The 20,429-nt window shown below is 41.6% G+C and overlaps 1 protein-coding gene across 4 annotated transcripts in view; it reads left to right on the top strand.

The window, feature by feature from the left end:
• Window positions 1–2,664: 2,664 nt before the first annotated feature.
• The window catches only part of USP25 (ubiquitin specific peptidase 25), a 141,510-nt gene continuing 123,745 nt past the window's right edge, over window positions 2,665–20,429 (top strand). For 3 of the 4 annotated variants that reach the window (XM_054974960.1, XM_054974959.1, XM_054974958.1), the window contains exon 1: window positions 2,704–2,823. In XM_054974960.1, the coding sequence (XP_054830935.1) occupies window positions 2,779–2,823 (45 nt within the window). In that variant the 5' untranslated portion in view covers window positions 2,704–2,778. Of the gene's footprint in view, window positions 2,824–20,429 lie in introns of all 4 variants that reach the window. The other variant, XM_054974962.1, reaches the window with a different exon arrangement.

The raw sequence follows: 20,429 nt of genomic DNA, 5'->3' as shown, positions 1-20,429 counted from the left end.
CTGACTGGAATGACGGCCCCTGGGTGTGGCAGAAGGGGTCTGGGACTGGAATGACAGGCCCCTGACTGGAATGACGTCCCCTGGATGTGACAGAAGGGCTCTGGGACTGGAATGGCAGGCCCCTGACTGGAATGAGGTCCCTGGGTGTGACAGATTGGGGTCAAAACAACTGGGACCAGGTCAGTGCCAGCTAGGGGAGGCTTCCCTTGCCTGGCACCGACCCAGTCCAGGCTGTTTCGGCCCTGATCCGGGCTGAAATGGGCCGAAAATGGCCATTTTTGACTCATTCTGGCCCAGATTGGGGCTGTAATGGCCGGGACCGGGTTGGTGCCAGGCAGAGAAGACTTCCCCCGCCCAGCTCCGACCCAATCCTGGCCATTTTGGTCCCGATCCGGGCTGGAATGGGCCCAATCCAGGCCGAAACTGCCCCAAATGGCTGACAATGGCCATTTTGGGCCTCTTTCAGCGCGTTTCAGGACAAAAACGGCCCAGACTGGGTCGGTGCCGGGCGGGGGATGCTTCCTCCACCTGGCACCGACTCGATCAGGGCTGCTTTGGCCCCAATTGTGGCCATTTTGGCCCTAATCAAGGCCTAAATGGCCCAAAACCTTTTAAAGTCAGGTAGGCGAGGTCACTTGACTTGGGGGAACTACCGGAATGGCCTTCCGGTGCATTCCCCCTCAAAATGAGCCCTGGGTATTGTATTGAAATGTACTTACTTGACACTGATTGTATTAACCTCATACTGTGTAATCCGCCTTGAGTCTCAGTGAGACTGGAAAAACAGGAAAGAGACCATTATTCCACTCAGGGGCATGTCATTCCAGTCCCAGAACAATTCTGCAATATTTAGAGACCCTCAGTCCTTTCAAGAATGAGACATTTAGGTCCCAGAAAGCTTCTGCTACACCCAGAGGCTTTCAAGACAGAGTCTGGCGCACCAGGGGCTGTCATTCCAGTCAGGGGCCTGTCATTCCAATCCCAGAGCCCTTCTGTCACACCCAGGGGCCTTCATTCCAGTCAGGGGCCTGTCATTCCAGTCCCTGAGCCCTTCTGTCACACCTAAGGGCCCTCATTCCAGTCAGGTGCCTGTCATTCCAGTCCCCAAGCCCTTCTGTCACACCCAGGGGCCGTCATTCCAGTCAGGGGCCTGTCATTCCAGTCCCCAAGCCCTTCTGTCACACCCAGGGGTCGTCATTGCACTCAGGGGCCTGTCAATCCAGTCCCAGAACAGTCTATCTGGGCCCAGACACTTTCCTTCAAAATCCATTCCACGTTTTCTTTTCACCTTTTTTTTTGCTCTAATGTCTTTCAATGGAGCCCATGCAAGTCAATGGGCATTCCAGGTTCCCATTATTTCCAATGGGCATTGAAGCCTCTCTCATTATTTTCAATGGGCAATCCTGTCATTCGTTTTAGTACATCCCTTTTTCTCCTTTGAGTAACTATACTATCTTCTTTTGATTTGAGTAACTATACTATCTTCTTTTGACACTCAGCTGGAGAATCCTTCAAATATGTAGAAATTCCTATCTTTTTATAACGGCTTTTGTTTTTTAGTGTGGTTATTAGTTATAAGCCACCTCTAACATGATTTTGAAGAGCTAGCATAGAAATATTCTAAAGAAAGAAAGCTTTCTGTGGGTGGCCTGGTCTCCTGGCATTCATTATTACCATAAGCCACCTATTTTATTATTATAATAGTAACAATATTTATTTACTATATTTCTATTCTGCTTTTGTTCATTGTAGTTTACAACAAAACAAGCAAATTATATTTTCCTACTCTCAATATTTGTTCTTACTGCTGAATTAATGTTTTAGGCACGCCCCCCCCCCCCCGAGGTCCTATAACCTAGGCAGGGAGTAGTAGAAGCTGTGTAGACCTACTTTGGATTAATACAATTGTTGACCCGAGTTTTTCAAGTTGAGGTGCAGAATTCTGCACCAGCCTTCGTTTCTGAACCATTTTCAAGGCAGGTTCACAGTGCACGGTATGACAGTTCAATCTGAAAACACTAACAGTGCAATCCTAAAAAGAATTATTCCAATCTAAGCCCATGGATTTCAATGGGCTTGGACTGGAGTAACTCTTCGTAGGATTGCACTGTAAAGCATGCTTATCCGTTATTTATAGGGCGAATATAATAACATTTGGACAGCACGCCCCGAAGCGTGTTCCTATCTGCAACCAAGACCAAAAGGAGCTATTCCTATAGCAAACGGGCCTAGGCTTGTCATCACATAGTTACGGGGCTCCAGAGCAAGTTACCAGTCATTTACTCCTGAGTAAAGCATCCCTCAGTAAAGGGGAGGGTTGTATTCGAAGCAAACACGCACTGAAGCACCTACACATGTCGTGGCCCTACACAGCTCCATAGGCGCAACTAGATGCCCCGCCGTCCTTATTTCGGCAACGTCCTTTTTATTTACACGACTTTGAACTGAGTGAGCAAAGCAGACAGGGAAGCCGCGGAAGGTTGGGAGGAGTGAAGCGCCTTCCTGGGTCAGGCAAGTTTGGTTGAGGCGGGCGGCGGCGCGCAAGCTAGACAGTCGGGCTTGAGCGCGTCCTGCTTCTTTCGCAGGGCCGTCGCTTGCTTGGGTGGCGCGTCACGGCTGCGTCGCCTCCGAGAGGCGGGTCTCCCCCCCCCCGGCCCGCCTGCACTCCCGCCCGACGCCCGCTGTCTTCCAGCTGCCCCTCCCCGCCCTTGGCCCGCGCCGTCGTCTCCCGCAGCCCTCTCAAGCCGGCCGGGAGGGAAGCCGAAGCGGGACGGGGCCATGACCGTGGAGCAGAATGTGTTGCAGCAGAGCAACTCGCAGAAGGTAGGCAGGCCGGCAGGGAGGGAGACGCGGGAGGGGCGCGCTGGGGCAGCTGCTCGGCTCAGGCCGCTGGAGGAAGCGGGGTGGCCGGCTACGCGAGGCCCTGGCGTTTGGGAGCCTGAAGGACTTGGGGTGGCCCTGCTGCTTCCTTCCTCCGCTTCCTCGGTGACCTTTGCGTAGATAAAGAGACAAGCGTGCCTTTGGTTGCTGCTCGTAAGATGGGGTGGGTGAGAGAGGAGGAGAGCAGCATCGGTTTAACTGTTGTACTCCTCACTTTTTCGGTGGACCCCTTTTCCTTCTCGCTTCCCCCATTTGGGTGTTTCTCAGTCCGGTCGTTTTGTTTCCTTCTTCCCTGTTCTGCTTTTTTCCGTGTGACTGTGTGGGTTTTCCAGCAGTCCATATGGATGTTACTTGTGGATCTCCAATTCTCCCCTCTCCCCTTCTGAGTGCCACTTGAAAAAATATTCATCCTACCCCAGTTCAAGTCCGGACACCCACCTCGGTTTTGAGCATGTCATTTTTCTACGCATTTCTGTAACGGTTAGGAATGCTTTGTAAGTGCTTAAGAGCTAACGTTGAGTTTAATATAGTTGGTGACTGTCTATGAGAAGAAATCAGTAGATGGACATTCTGAGAAAATTCTGACTAAGGGGGACTTTTTTGTGTGAGGATTTTGTGTGTGTGTGTGCACGATTTGTGGACCACTAATCACACGCAAAACTAATAGTGGTTCAAATTGTTAGGTGAGAAGAGAGCCCTGAGAATTCCCTGTTCTCTACCACCGGACAGTTTAGATTAAGTTTTTTTTAATTTTACAAAACATTTTGTTTAGTGATAGTTATGGTTTATATTAGTAATTAAAAGATCCTATGTTTTGTTTGGGGTGTGTTGACTCTTTTGGGGAAGATTAACAGTGCAGCCCTAAACAAAGTTACTCATGCTGAAGATCACTGACGTCAGTCGATTTAGAAAGGTGTAACTCCGCATATTACATCTTTATTTCAACTTTATTATAAGCAACTGAAGACCACATACACACCGCAGCTTCACATTTTACTGTCTTACCTCTCTTTATTCTCCACCTGCATCCATCCTTTTTATATTTTCAATTTGGCATCCCACACACTTCCTTAGTATGTGGTGTCATTTTCTTTAAATTGTAAACATGTATAGATAGCTTGTTTTGTTCATACCTTTTGTAGAGTGCCTATCAGTTTTAGGTGCATTTTTATTATTCCTATGAAGTTGGTTAGATGTAGACTGCATACAGAAGTTGCAATTAAACTATGACCAGTTGGAGTTTTGTGTTATGGTCACATATGCACTTTACTTCTCCCACCTTCCCCTTCTATTGCACATAATTTGATTGAGCACTTCCCAGTTATATCAAGCTACAGTTTACCATGATATCTGAATGAAGAGTCTTGTAATGTGTTTGGAATGTATTTACTCCACACAAACCAGGATAGTACATTAGGATTTAGCTGAAGTTTAGAATTCCTGGGGTGGAAGGCTCCAGTTGGAAACCACCTGTATTGAATGCCATGGCAAACTGTTGTTTGATCACATGGGGAACTGTTAAGTTACAGTAGTTCAGGGGCACATGTAAAGATAGAAACAAACTGTGCTAGTGCCTAATTGGGGTTTAATTAAAGCTTGCTATGATGTTTGAGTGTAGCCTAACAGGTCCACTCATGGTCATCCACTATTCTAAGCTCCACTGCTTTTCATATATGAAGTGGAACCAATCAGTGTAGGAACATATACTTAACGTTTTTAAAGGGCATCCTGTATTTTGCAAGCACAGATTGCTGATTAGTCAAATATGATCACTTGGGAATTGTATGAAATCTGTACATCCTGTCACTGATTTTTAGTCATACTTGTGTGTCTGGCCACTAAAATGGATACTGAATGGTTTTGACTAACGTGAAATGAGAAAGTAAATTCTTGAACAGGCTTCTGCCTATCCCATCCCTTCACTGTACTTTTTAATCAGCTCCATCTCCTTCTAAGATACTTCATTGTAAAATACAAGAGTTTACTAAGCAGTTATTTTCTTAAACAGCTTTAACAGTAAAAGAATATTACCCCAGTAACTTTAATGAATACTTAACTTTATTTTTCATACTTTAGTAGGTATTATATGACTGGGGTGGATCCTACACCTATCTTAACACTCTGCTGAACAAACTTTGAAGCCTTCATACAACTTAAGTGGTTCTTTCTTTGGAAGAAGGTTGGATCCGCACCACGTATTTTCCTATTTGTTTTGCACCCCTGCTGAGAAAAACATAATATTAATAGTATCCTGTATATCTATGTGTTGAGGGGGTATGGCACTTCCTTAGTAAAGGGCACTGGTATCCATTTAGGAGTCCTAGAAAGTCAGAAGCTCTTAAATCCAGAGCTATCTGGATTTTTGAACACTTTCATACCAGTGTTTCCAACTATTGTGCTAAACAAGCTCTCACTAATAAGTTAGTCTTAAAGTTTCACAATACTTTGTATCTCCACTGCTGTTTGTGTGAACACTTTGTTGCTTTTCACTAAAGTAGGCTTATTTTAACAAAGCTTGGTCTATCTTGAGGTATGATATTTTCATCTGAAGGCTTTATGTCCACATTTAAATTATTTTCAAACGTATGATTGCCTTGAGATAGTAATTTATGTATCTTAACTATTACTCATGTTATGAAATAAAAGCAACAGCAATGATAAGAAATGTTATATAGAAATACCTGTGCAGAAATGAAGTAGTGTTTGTGTAGCAGATTTGAGCCTTTAAAAATTATAAGGGTAAGCCACTTGTGCCAAAATGGAGAAAATAAGATTAAACACAGTAATATATGGCAAAAAATTTCCCCTTGGGTCTGCATGCCAGGGACTTACTATTAGTAGTGATGCAAAAGCAGAACCCTACAATTTCTAATTGTTTCCACTCATGCTAGTTTTTCACGTTTTTAAGTGTCTCTGCTTAGTATGAGAATATAAACGTGCTGAAGAGCCAGGCCCTTCCGGCTTGACTAATTCTTTCCCATAGTGTACTCCTACAAAAGAATGTTGTCAGATATGTATTGCTACCAGTGGATGTCATTGCATCTTATTACATAAAATGTACTTGCTGGCTGCAGTTTACGTTAAAGAACAGTCAATTAGATGATGGGGTTGTTACCAAGACAACTGCAATTTAATAGGCTAGGCCTCTTCTTTCTAAAACAAAAATAGCTTTTGATTTGCAAGTCTGTAATATAGAAACTGTTTAGGAATTGGAGATTCACAAAAGTGGTCTTCAAGTGACACATCTGGGGTACAATCTAGAAAAAATACAGTGTGCGTATAAAATTTATCAAGCAACTGAAGTTCAGATCTGAAGCTGTTGTGGAGAATACTTATTTTTCACTGTTCCACATCTACACCTTTGTCTACTTAAGGGAAATATTATGCTCAAATTTTTCCTCAGGTGCGTTATGTAGTATATAACTACTATGAAACAATGATAAACCATAATTGTTATATATTTTGTGTTAGCATCCAAGAAAACTGTAAATATAATTTTACTTTTTGTGGATCTAGCATGACCCAAAAGTGTAAGAGAAATTGAAGCAGAATTTTTATATAAAAATTAAATAGAAGAATATTAGTTGGAATAGTTTCAAATCTCACCTATTCCATTCTTATATCTTGAACCATAAGAGAAAAACAATTCTTTAAAATCATCTTAAGTATTCATATTATTCTTTGGAAGAGCAAGTGCACTGGCTCCCATGTGCACTTTGTGCACATAAATAAAAGTATGTGTCTACAGAAGTCCCATTTGTATTATATAGTAAGGGTGCACCCTCCAGTAACACATGCAGAATGAATGACAGGTGGGCATCCTCTCCCCTCGTGCTCACCAGACCATCAGCTCTTCAGGCTGGCTACTTATCACCTGCCTTGCTCCACCGATGGCTGCTGTTCTTCCCCCTTTCCCCAGCATTCACTGTTGTCTCCTCTACTTGACTGGTTCATGCAGTGGCTGGTGAAGATAGAGAAGATGTAAGGGATGGAGACTGAGCCATACATTTTGCACCTCTCATAAGGAATGTTCCCTCCAAAAGATGATTTCCTTTGACAAGTTTTTAAATTTTAAAAAGCCCTGTTTTTTGTATTTTTGTGCAAACCTGGGAAACATCTCCCTATTCCATGCCTGATCCCAGTGTTTTGATTTAGTGAGCCACATGCCACAATCCTAGTTCATGAAGTTATATGATGTGTGTGAATGAACTGTATATGAATGAACAGGAAATAACACTAATCATACTTTAATTGTGTCTGAGTGCCTGGTTTCAAGACTGGGTTTAAATAGATACCAGATGTTGGAAGTGCTGCTGTGTTTTGAACTTTCATATCTGTGATGGACTGCACTTAACAGCAGGTTTTTGGCATGCAGCAAAATCAGAGAGGTGGGAGAGGAAGGGTTAACTATTCTCTAGAATAGAGCGCTTGAGTGCCCGGCTGTTCCCTCTTCTCTGATTGGTCAGTTAGACCCAGTCTGAAGGCAATCAGTTGGTTTCTGACAGGATCTTGGAGTCAGTGAGTCTGACAGGAAAAGTAAGACAGGTTCACCTTTGGAGTGAAGGAAGAAGACTGATTTATTTAACCTTGATTTTTGGATTGTGTTGAGAGTTTTGTACTCCAGTATACTGGTTTGACTGTATTGTGTATTTCTTTATTTGCTGTTGTACCTTACTTGTGCGTATTCACTTATTTTTGCACTAGAGATGAGCATGAACTGGGAAAAAAACACAAACCGTGCGGTTCATGGTTCGTCGCATTTCACGAACCACGAAATTTCACAAATCTGCCCCGGTTTGCAAACTGGTTTGTTTGGTTTGTGAAAACGTCACATCTAGGTCAGCAAATCATCATTCCAGGCCAGCAGAAGGCCACTTCCGGGACAGCAGAAGGTCTGCAGGAAGTCCATCCCCTGTTGCCTAGGAAACTGATTGATCGGCACCAGGCTATCTGCAGTGATGAACTAAAAATTGAACCAAATGAACCAGCCTAAAGTTCGTGGCGGTTCATCAGAAATGGGCTCTGATGAACTGCCGGTTTACCATGAACTTTTGGTTTGTATTTCGGTTTGTGCCCATCTCTACTTTGCGCTCCAGAGTTTATATCAAGGTTTATGATAATTGGCTCTGCACTCTGTACAGGCACACAGGTTACAAACTGTGGTGGTGGGCAGTATAGGTATGACTTGCTTCCCAAACATTCAGTACCATAGAAATGTATGTGACTCTGGCCAGAAGAAGGAGGATACCAGATCCCACATTGGCTATAGAGTCTTGCAGGAGGCCAAAGTAAAGAAAGATTACTTCCTGCAGAAAGAGAAGTGCAGGGGATGGGCAGAAGGGGAGTTGATAATACTCCTAGATATGAGGAAAAAGCTCTCAGTCTCCTGCAAGCCTTGCTAAGTAATTCTGTGTTGCTCTGGACTCCATCTTGAGAACATGTTGCTGAGACAACAAGAGGGAAAGCCAAAGACCACTGATACAAAGTAATGGATGTTTTCTAAATGCTTGCAGCTCCAAGAATTAATAGTATATCCTAATTTCCCATTTAGGTTATGTAAGGGAGTGCTGGAAAATGGTGTTTTTTGTCATCTTTCATCCTTGCTCAGTTTGCTGTGTTTTCAAAAGCTATGTGCACTTTCATTTTTTTATTTAAAAAATCTTAACATTTTGAATGTGATCTATATGATTTCTGTCATCCAAGCTAAACCCAGTTTAGTCATGCATAATAAGAGTGGAAAGAGGAGGGGGCAACGATTGATCCCTACTCTTTTAGTGTGCATGAGGAAGAGCACTAGTCACCTCAGTCTTGCATGTGAAAGGTGAGAGGGACAAAAAGCTAAGCTGTTCCTAAGTGGTGAGGGTTTCTGTTTGTTACTCATCAGAAAAGGTGTGTCTTATTATTAACTGATTTAATTGTTGGAGGTACTGAGAGAAAACCAGAGTAATTCTGTGAGTAGAGGGAGAAGCCTCTCTAGGTAGGAGGCTACATGATGTATTTTTTTGTGTACTTGTCTTTAGTTGTTATAGTTACTCCCAGGGTGGATAAAAATCAATGATTTTTTTAAAAAAATAAAAAAAATCGGATTTTTTTAATTTAAATCGGATTTTTTTGATTTAAATTGGATTTTTTTAAATAAAATGCTTTTTGAGGAAAATATATTACCATCCAAAGGTTATTCCATCATGAAATAAAGATTAGTTTTTAATTATGTAGAATAAGGCTGTATATGTTTAATTTTTTTGGTAAATAAATTCCATTAATCCATTCACAATGTCATGCTCTTCCAGAGGTTTTTGTAAGATTATTGGGCAGTTTCTCTGCCTACAAGATATTATCACAGATGCTTGGTTTTGCAGTTCTCAAAACTGAATTTGTGTCAGCTCAGCAGAGATCACATGCCTCTTCTTCACAGCAAAAATGTTATAACATGAACAGAGTTGAGAAAAAGACCTTAATCCTATTGTTCTACAAACCTATGAAGACAGAATCAACCCCTCCAGTGCTAAGTTTCAAGAAGTTCAGTGAATAGAAACAATATTTTTCTGATTGTTTGGAGTGGAATAGATCTGCACAAGAAGAAACTAAGTGTGAGGGGCAAGCAGTACAAAATGAAAGTGAAACTTTTTGAGCACAATACTGCACAAGTCTTTGGATCTTTTGTGTGTATGACCTGAGGTTTATCACATTCTTTCCTTGGAGGAAAAAACCTATAATGGCAGCAGGCCGTAAAAGAGACCCAGTTTGGGAATACTTTAATGAAGTTCCTTTACCTATCGGTAAGGCAGGCATCTACTTGCATATTAAAGTTATACCAGCAAGAATTAGTCTTTATGTAGAAAACTATGATTTAAATCAAGCCTTAATGACTAGTGATTTAAATCGTGATTTAAATTGTGATTTAAATCAGTTTGATTTAAATCAAATCCACCCGGCTTCGCTCTGGTACTTGCTCTTGCATCTAAAGTAAGCACTGAAAAGATAGTATATTCTTGAAGAATGTTTCAGAATAAGCCAGATATTTTTACATACTGAAAGATTTTAAAATCTTATTACATAATGTACCAAGTGTTATAGCAGTTTCAGTGTTCTGGTTGTCTTTTATATATATTAGTTGAGGTTTATTATATCTGAATGGAGTTTGTCACAACACAGTTATTTTCTTTGTGGCCTTTAAAGAGGGGCATAGCTTTTAACAGTTCAGAATAAAAAAAGGGAATTTAGTTAAAATATTTTTAAGCATGTAAAGTTTTGAAAAAAGGGAAAAAATCTCTTCCAATCCTGTTTCAGTTATTAGCGTGGAAAATATGTAATGAATGAATGAATAATTACTTTTATAAACCTTGAACTTGATAGTAATTAGTATGTTCCCAGATTTTCAGTGAAGTCCTAAGCAGGGTTACTCCAGTCTTGATTTCAATGAGCTTAGACTAGAGTAACTCTCCTTAGGATTTCACTGTTTGTCTGAAAACACCACACAATAACTTTGCTCAAGGCTAAGTGGGCATGGGTGTGGTCAGTAACTGAATGAAAGATTAAGTCCCATCACACATGAAAGGTCTCCAGGGCAGCAAACATCAACACATTTCAACATTAAAACATTTAAAATAAAGTATATATAAAATATTTCAATAAAAACATATAAACACACAAACCACCAACCAAGGAGGAGAGCAAACAGCAGTTATTGGGGGTATGAAAAACAAAAAAGTCTCAACTCACTGGCAAAGGCAACAGTCAAGTGAGACAGATGCATCTTCCTGGGAGGAGTCCCACATTTTGATACCATGATGGCAGGGGCATCTGCAGCAGGGCTTCTGAAGCTGGCAGGAGTGTATGGGAAGTTTCATATGGGAGAAGGCAATCTTTCTCATGAGAGAATGTTCCCAAACCTTGTTGAGCTTATAGGCACTTTGGTACTTTGAGAACAGGTAATGGAAGTCACCATAAATTGGTTGGCCATGGAACTTGCTAATATAATTTCAAAGTGTTAAGGGATTTTTCTGAGGATCCCTCTTCTAAAATCCTATGTGAGTATTGTTAAAGCTGACCACCCACACAAGATGCAAATTTGCCTCCGTGGGCAGATACTTTCTCTTTCACGGTAGAGATTGAACTACAGGTCAGCTCGATCTTGCAGTGACGCGAGAAGGTTCCTTTCAACTGTAAAAAATTTTCATTGTTTTCGTTCTGTAAACTAAGATTTTAACCTTGAATGTGTTACTTCCTAGAATCATTTCGAACCCGTAAAAAAAGTATGACTCCAAGCATTTAAGATGTTTACATTACAGTAAGATCTGACTGTCCTGTCAATCAGGCTTGTTGGGTGCCATCTATCCTAGGAAATGTAATTCTGAAGGGATGTTTATTAACCTTTTTGATCTTTTATTCTGTAAACAAATAGCAATTATTTTGTCAACAGTTATCACTAAGGGTATATAAGATCCTCTGATGTAACTGATCGTTATGCATATGAGTCAGAGAGAGTGTCAGGGTGGCCCCTGCCATAGTTTGAGGAACTGGGGCTTCACTGTTTATCAATTTCTGATGCCATGCTTTAAGAGTGCTATTGAAGCCTGTGTATCAAGCCTGTCTGAGAAACATTACATGTTGCTGTGGGAAGCTATGAGAAGGAATGCAGTTATCAGTATTGCTACAGAGATGCGGCCAGTTGGTCAGAGAAAGACACAATAACTCCAGTTTACTTTTACTCTTCCTGCTTTCACTGCGTAGATGGGAAATTGGAGCTTAGATACAGGGGGCGGGAGGTAGGTGGGTTGTAGGTTGTGCTTGAAGGATTTATTGCTTAGCAGGGTGAGGGGACAGACATTCCAGTCAAGAGATATCTTCTGTATTATACTGTTAGGTTATCATTAAAACTTTAACTCATGCATCCATGGACTCGTGCAGTGAAGTTCTTTGATATCTAAGTTGGCAGTCTCTGACTGAGAGACAATATACACCTGGGTTATTTATAAACAATAAAAAAACATTTTTCTTTATAGATCACTGGTTTGATGTCTTAATTCTGTGTGAGGTTATTGACTGAAAGGAGGTTTGAGTTGGCACACAGAGTACTCTGAAATAAATCCCCTTTCACAAAGCCTCTGTCATCTTTGAGAATTCTTGGAGAACAGGTGAGGTGCCAGATTAGAGGTGGCAAATGTTGTCCCCATCTTCAAGGAGGAGGAAAAAGAGGATCCAGGTAACTATCAACCCATCAGCTTGATGTCCATACCTGGAAAGGTTTTAGAAAAAATCATCAGTCAGTCCTTGAACATTTAGAAAAGATGGCTGTGATTACCAAAAACCACCATGGGTTCCTCAAGAACGAGATGTGTTAGATCAACTTTATCTCTTTTTTTTTGCAAGAGTTACTATATTATTGGATCAGGGAAATGCAGAGGACATAGCTTATCTTGATTCCAGTAAGGCTTTTAATAATATTGCATGTGATATTCTTGTTGACAAGTTGATAAAATGTAGTTTGGATCCTACTAATGTTTGGTGGAGTTGTAACTGGTTGACAGATCACACTCAAAGAGTGCTTGTAAATGGTTCCTTATCTTCTTGGAGAGGAGTGACAAGTAGAGTGCCTTGGGGATCAACCTTAGGCCCTTGGTTGTTCAACATCTTTATAAATGACTTGGATGAAGGAGTGGAGGGGATGCTCATTAAATTTGCAGATACAAAATGGGAGGGGGTTAGCAAATAGAGTAGAAGACAGAAACAAGATTCAGAATGATCTTGACAGTCAGGAAAACTGGACTGAAACTACCCAAATGAAATGTGAAGTTCTGTGTTTAGGTAGGAAAATCAAATGCATAACTATAGAATGGGGGAGACTTCTCTTGACCATAGTACATGTGAAAAGAATCTAAGGATCTTAGTAGATCATACACTGAACATGAATCAGCAGTGTGATATGGTAGCTAAAAAGGCAAGTGTGATTTTAGGGTGTATCAACAGAAGTAATAGGGGCCGGATCACGTGAGGTGATGGTATTGCTTTATTCTGCTCTGGTTAGACCCCATTTAGAGAACTGTGTCTAGTTTTGGGCACCACAGTTTAAGAAGGATTTTGACAAGCTGGAACATGCTCAAAGGAGGGCAACAAACATGGTAAGAGGTCTGGAAACCATGTCCTGTGAAGAAGGGTTCAGAAAACTGGATATGTTTAGCTTGGAGAGGAGATGATATGATAGTATTTGAAGGATTGTCACATAGAGGATGGAGCAGAGTTGTTTTCTGTTGTCCCATTGATTTGAACCAGAACAAACAGGTTAAAATTAAAGCAAAAGAGTTTTTGACTAAACATTAGGAAGACATTCTTGACAATGTGGTTACTCAGTGGAACAGGCTTCCTGGGGTGGGGTGGGGGCTCCTTCTTTGGTAGGTTTTAAGAAGAGTCTAGATGGCCATCTGACAGCAGCGCTGATTTTATGACTCATGAATTTAAGCAGATGGTAAGAGGGAGGGCAGGAAAGGATCAGCCAGTGCTCGTATCTTGTAGTTCTTTCTTATAAGCTTAAGGTATTGCTGACCATCTCTTAGGGATCAGTAAGGACTTTTCCTCCAGACCAGGTTGGCTAGGGACTCTGGAGGGTTTCTTCTTCTTTTTGCCTTCTGGGTACAGAGCAGGAGTGACTGGGGGAGTGGAGGGAAGGTAGCTGTGAACTTCCTGCATTGTGCAGGTGATTGGACTAGAGGACCTTTGGGTGCCTTCCAGCTGCATGTTTCTATGATTTAAGCACCACAAAATAGCTACCATGTGTCCTTGGGCCAGTTATAAAATGTGTTTTAAACTGCCTCTGATGGAGACAACTCTTTCCAAATTGGTTCTCCCTGTAGATGCAAAAGTGGTGCTTTCTGTGCTCTAAAATGGAGGAAGGTCAAAATTACCCTTTCACTTTAGAAAGGAAAGCACCAGGGCTTTTTTTCTGCTGGAATGCTCGGGAATGATGTTCTGGCAGTTCTCAAAACTGCCTCCCCCTCCAGGCCGTTTTGGATCCGAAATGCCCGAAATGCCCAGGATTGGATCCGAATCGGCCAGGATCGGGACTCTGCCAGGCAAGGGAACACTCCCCTGCCCAACAGTGGCCCTGTCCATTTCAGGCCCAGTATGGCCAGGATCAGGCCCCAAAGGGCCAGGATCTGGCCTCTGTGCCATAATGCCCACAAGTACCATTTTGGGGGTCTCTGGTACATACTACTCTTTAGCAGTGTATCAGGACTGGAGAGATCCTTTTTGGACAGTAGGATCTGTAGGTCTGGTTCGTCTAAATTTTATTCTTTCCATGAACTGCAGGGAAATGCCAGGATTTTTAACAGGTCCCTTCTCTGAAGAATTGGGCCTAAACATTAACATTTTATCTTTGCATCCTCACTGTTTTGTCTCCTACGTTATTTTTGTGGTAAATCCTTGATGTCCTGATCTAGTGTAGGTAGTTGATGAAACCAAGGGAACATTGTACAGAATTCTGTTCCCCAGCTAGAGACCCTGTCTCAGGACACAGTTTTTCCCAAGCTATTGGTGAGGTTCAAGCAACTCATGGAAAAGTTGGGCATGGAACACAAAGCATGGTCCAGAGCAAAATTACCCATTTAAACTGAATTCTTCCTTTGGTACTCAGTATTCACTAGTATTAACTACTACTTTGTATCCTGTGAAAATTGATCCTGAGTGACATAGCATGCAAAATTGGTGGAGTGTTAAATGTTTATAGATTCTTCAACATCAGTGCTAAATCTTCTGAGAGATTATAACTTTGTTTAGTCTTTACAAACTGCAGACTTTTATTTACTTTGCTTATTTGGCAGTCAGTCTTCAAATAGTCAACCAAAGGGGCACGCTTTGTCATAGCCCTTGTCCCCTGTTCCAGTGTACCAGGGGAGGAGTTCAGGTTGCAAAAAAGTCTCCAGACTTTTTCTATGTGAAAGGTTTTCTATGTGAAAGGTTTTCTATGTGAAAGGTTTTCTATGTGAAAAATCTTAATGTGAAAATGAGAAGTTGAAGCTTTTCATGGCATGAATGCAAATAACATGACCAGCTACATGACAGCCCATTAATCCTTTATTAAAGGAAGAGGACCATTCTTCTCCAGGCAGTTGGCAACCCTAGTAGGTATCTGTTTTCCACTCCATGCTAGCTTTCTGTGATTGGCGCATGTGAATATGATGAGGGCAAAAGATTTCTTCTACTGAACTATTTGCCCAAACAGCCAGTTGACTCTTTTCAAGAATACTCAATTTAATTATAAAAATAAAAGAAACAAGTACTGACAGAAAGGGATGGCCATTCAGTCATTTTGGATGATGTTCAGTATTGAAAAGTGGCCATAATTGTATGCCTCCATGCTGAACCAAGGGTTTTTGGGTAACACTTGTTCACTTCAGCTTTTGAATTTTTGAAGAAGATTGAGGATGGCATTGGTCCCTGTCACACAAGAGGTATATGGTACTTCTGCCTTGTTGCTATTGAATGCAACCATATGGTTCTTTCTAGTTACCCAGACATTACCAGATTCTTTTGACTATCGAAGATTAATCAAGGCAAATGGCATTGTGTCCTGTTATCACAAAGCAATGGTCACTTATGCTAGAGCCCTTGCAGAAGCATATTAAAAAGACTGTACTGGCAGCTTGTGTTATTTATTTATGTCATTTATGGTCCGCCTTTCTCACTTAGACTCAAGGCGGATTACACAGTATGAGATTAGTACAATCAGTATCAAGTACATTTCAATACAGTATCAAGGACATTTCATAAACAATACCATAGAGTAAATGTATACTATATCTTTTAAGCTTGTATCTAAGTTCAAAAGACATAGTACTAAAAGACATAGTATTAGCAAAAATCCAATACAGAATAGAAAAAATACTGAAGGAGAACATAATCAATTTTAGGACTAACATTAGACAACATGGAGCACTGGTGGTACATATTTAAAGCAGCAGATAATATGTAAGGCAATATAGCGATGAAGTCTGTGGTCCTTAACTTACTAGTGAAGCATCTGAGACACTTTCCCTAAAATACAGCCCTCCCATTTGAGTAAAAAAGCCTTTTTGAATAGTTCGGTTTTGCATCGTTTATGAAAAGCCAGGAGAGTGGGGGCTCTTCTGACTTCCTCAGGCAGGTCATTCCACAGGATAGGGCCCACCACAGAGAAAGCCCGTGTATGGGCGGCTGCTGACTTCAACTTTGTTTAGCCTGGCACCTGCAGGAGATCCTGTTCAGATGAGCGAAGCTGCTGTGGAGGAACATATGGAGGGAGGCGGTCCCATAGGTATGCCAGACCAAAGCCAAAAAGAACTTTGTATGTAATAACTAATACCTTGAACTGAGCATGGTAACTGATGGGTATCCAGTGAAGCGATTTTGCATGTCTGCTTGTGAAAGATGCTGTGCAAGTACTTATCTTGATTGTTGGGTACTGTTAATATAGCTAGATCTATTGCTTGCACAAACTGAGATGCTCTACGTGTGTTTGCTTCTGTTTATGTATCACCGGATCCAGTTCAGTAGCTTTGCTTTCCAATGCAGTGTGCCATTGTACTGAGCTAATTGTTCATAGAATTAGGTGGCAGACTACTAAAGCCTAAGAGTGTGGTTTGGACTGACTTGTAGTAAGGCTAAGAGTGCTCTATCCAAAGAACTTCCTGAGTAGTAAGATATTTCCTACTATGGGTGCAATATATTCTTTATTTTTTTAAAAAGCAAAACTTGATGTCTCTCACTGACAGATGAAATATCCAGGTGGCTTTTCTGCATTTGCCACACTTTGGGTTGTGGTTTAATCCATGTAACTCTTTGTACCACTGCAATTAACATTGCTGTTATGACCCTTACTTTCTCTAGGGTCGATTTTGCTTTTAATCTTTCCCTTAACACCCTCTAGGTAGTTTGCGGCCACCAGGAATATGATATTCCAGAATATTTAAGTTTTCCCTTTGGTAACGTTCCTAAGCGTCAGGCTCCTTCGTGGTTCTATGTGGCCCTGAAGATAGGAATGGGATATAGCAATGACAGCTACTCTGGGATATAACAAAACAAAACAAACTTTTATTTAGTCAAGAAGCGTATCGGTTTCATAAAAGTAGTTCTCGGTTCTTAAAGTTACTTCATTTACTCTCATTCACACAGATCTCTTCTAAGGCTTCACACACAGTTAGCCTCATTCTCTAACTCAATTCTCTCGCAGAGATGCTTAAAACTCCTCAGGCAGCACACAGCCAGCCTCTCTTTCTCTAACTCCTATTCACAGAAATATTAAACCTGCTCAGGCAGCACACAGCTGGCCTCTCATTCCCTGACTGAGTGTTCTTTCACAAACATGCTCAGTTCAGGTTCCGCACAGGTTATATTTCTCTTATAAATACTTCAATATACTTAGGCAGCACACAGCTAGCCTGCTTTCTTCTGATTGAAATGTTTCTCTCTGCCCTGTGTGTCTCAAACTGCATTCAATCCTCCCACACTCTCAGTCATCAACCAATCATATCCCTCTCTTTCACCCCCACTCTTCACCTATCTCACACTAAGCATTTAAAGATACATGCACACATTTACTTGAAATCATTACAGTTGATCTTCAGGATGATTTCACCCATGTGAAACTTACTTGTTTTTCTTTCAGCTCATAGGGCAGCTTCTGTAGGTTACAAACAGACATCATGTTAATTTGATCGAATAATTTTCTTTTCTTTTAAAAAAAATATTTTTATTCAATTTTAGAACTGTAACAATAATCAAACAACAAACCAATATAATACATTGCATTTACAAATATTAACACAGTGCCTCAACTTTAATACATCAACAATGAGTGGTGTGAAGAGGGAGGTTGCAGATCTCTTGCTTCTATGAATTCGTAAAATGGGATCCATTTTTCCCAGAAGTTTGATCCCGAAGATTGATATTCCGTCTGATGTAGATTGTCAGTTATTTTTTCCATTATCAAATGGTTCCAGATTTTTGTAAACCAAAGTTCTGTAGTAGGTGGAGATTGGTCTTTCCATTTGGTTGCTATTGCACTCCTAGCTGCCACCAGGAGAGAGTTGGTAAGGTCTCTTCTAACATTTGGCATTGATGTCTGATCCCACAGTCCCAAGAAGATTACTTTTGGTGACATAGGGACACTGTACCCTGTTATTTCCTTAATGATATTTAGTATTTCTGACCAAAATCGAGATATCAAGGGACATTCCCACCAACAGTGAGCAAAATTACCCTCATTATTGCATTTCTTCCAACAAGAGGGCAATGCTGAAGAATAAATTAAGGAGATTTTTTTGGGTGTTAGGTACCACCTGTGTATAATTTTATAGCTTTGTATTTTAGTTAATATAGTTGAGGATTTATTTAATTTTGATGCCCATACTTTTCCCCAGTTGTTTAATGTCAGTACTTCATTAAGATCTTTATGCCATTTAGTTTGATAACTAGCATTGTTAGGGATGTTAGAGGACAATAGCAAGCCATATATTTTTGAAATCATGCCCTTTTTTTGATATTTTTTAGCATCCATGAATTGCTCAAATCTTGGCTGAGTTGCATTCATAACCTTTCTTATGTTTATTTGTTGGGTGACAGCTTGTAATTGCAGATATAAGAACCATGGAATTGAGCTTTGAAATTTTTGTTCTATCTCAATTTTGCTTATGAGACCGTCCTTCGTTGCTATATCTTTTAATGTGATAATATCAGTAGTTCTCAGTGTTTTTGCTATTTGAGTTTTAGTGTCTATTGATATGTTTTGTACAGAAATAGGAGAGTGCCTCGACATGTCTGGTATTAATTTAGTTCTGGTGCTATCCCACATATGTAGGATCGCATCAAGGAAGGTATTATTCTTTTTTTTTATATTAGGAAGGTATTATTCTTTATTCCTTTAGGTCGTTTAGTAGGTGGGTTCCAAATTATTTCTTGTATTTGCCATTGGGGTGGTAACTTATTGCAAGTCGAAGTCCACTCTGTAGTTTCGTTTGAGTGCCAAAGCGAGAGGAGATTGGAAAGTCTGATTGCTTTGTTGTATAATGATAGATCAGGGAAATTAAGTCCTCCGTGATGATTTTTTAATCTCAGAATTTTAAAGGAAATCCGGGGTTTCTTGTGATCCCACAAAAAAGAATTTAGTATGGACTGCCATTGCTTAATTATGTTTTCATGAATTTTAATAGGTATAGCTCTCATGACAAATATTATTTTAGGTAGAATAAATGTTTCTTCCTCTGAGGCGGAGGACATCTTGGGTGATTCCCACCATCCAGTCAGGGAGGCAGGAAGTTGATTTTTTCTTCCTCTTCCTTGATGAGTGGGACCACCCCTTGTCTCTTCGGTTCTTTTCCTGCCTCAGGGGAGAGCAGTACTTAGTAGGCTAGCTCTGCTACCTTCCTTTTCTCTCTTCCTACTTTTCAATTACTTCTTCTTCCTAATTTTCATTTCTCTTTATTCACACTTATCCTTACCTACCACCTTCCTTACCCTCTTTCCTCTCTGTGGAGCGGCTGGAAGGAGATTGTCCCATCGGGGACAGATGGCCTCGAAGGAGTCATCGGACTCTAAGGACAGCTTTCTGGAGAGGGCTGAGGGATGTTCCCCTGGAGCCGTCCTTCTGGCGGCGGGAACATGCCCTGCCGGCACCGGCTTGCCTACTCGGCTTGCGTGGCTACCCGGCCATGGAGCAACATCGGAGGAGTCCCAGCCCTCCAAGAAGCGGCCCCAACTTTCACAGAGGGAGCCGAAGAGATCTGCACGCAGCTGGAAGGAGCAGGAAGACGGCGCGGCAGAGCAGAGCCCCTGTTCGGCGGGAAAAGCCACGGCTAGCGATTTCCCGCCAATTTCGAATGACGTGCTTGCCAACCTCCCGGCGGGAGAAATGGCGCCAAATCGACCAGTTCCAAGGAGGGCTCCTGCAGGGAAGCTCCAGAACAATATGTAAGTGATCGTACTGCCACCTTATCACCAGTAATAAGGTCAGTGATTAGACAAACATTGAGAGACGAGCTAAGGGCACTTTGCCAAGCAGAGCGACCCGGACCTTCGCATGTCTCCCCCACTACTCGACCAGAGAAGTCTCAGAGGGGTCTCGGCCAGAGCGCTTCATGGCCTACTAAAGCGGCCAGAAAGCAATCCCAGGGATGGGTCCAAGACAAAAACCCTGGTTGGGCAGACGAAGCCTCCTCCCCCAGTGAGGGTTCCGAAGAGGGGGAATTTCTATCAGAGGACGAGCATGATATGGAGATCAGTACCCCTGAGCAATCTAATAGACTTTTCCAGGCTGAAGATTACCAGTATCTGTTAGCCAAGACATTAGCAGCCTTGGATCTGAGGGAACCTGGCCCGGGGGGGGGTGGAGGAGGAAGTCCCAAAACTACAAAGGCCCAAAGGGAACAGGGAATTCTTCCTTAGGTCGGATGATAAGCCCAAAGTTTTCCCATTCCCAGAATATTTCGAGCGTCAATTGAAAGCCGAATGGGCCATGCCGGGGGCTTGCAAACAGGTGCCAAATGCAATTTAAAAGTTGTATGCGTTGCCTAACTTTG

This window comes from Eublepharis macularius, chromosome 3 (assembly GCF_028583425.1).
Source record: "Eublepharis macularius isolate TG4126 chromosome 3, MPM_Emac_v1.0, whole genome shotgun sequence".
In the NCBI taxonomy this organism is placed as follows: domain Eukaryota; kingdom Metazoa; phylum Chordata; class Lepidosauria; order Squamata; family Eublepharidae; genus Eublepharis; species Eublepharis macularius.
The sequence above is the reverse complement of the archived record's forward strand: the minus strand, read 5'-3'. Positions and strand labels throughout refer to the sequence as shown.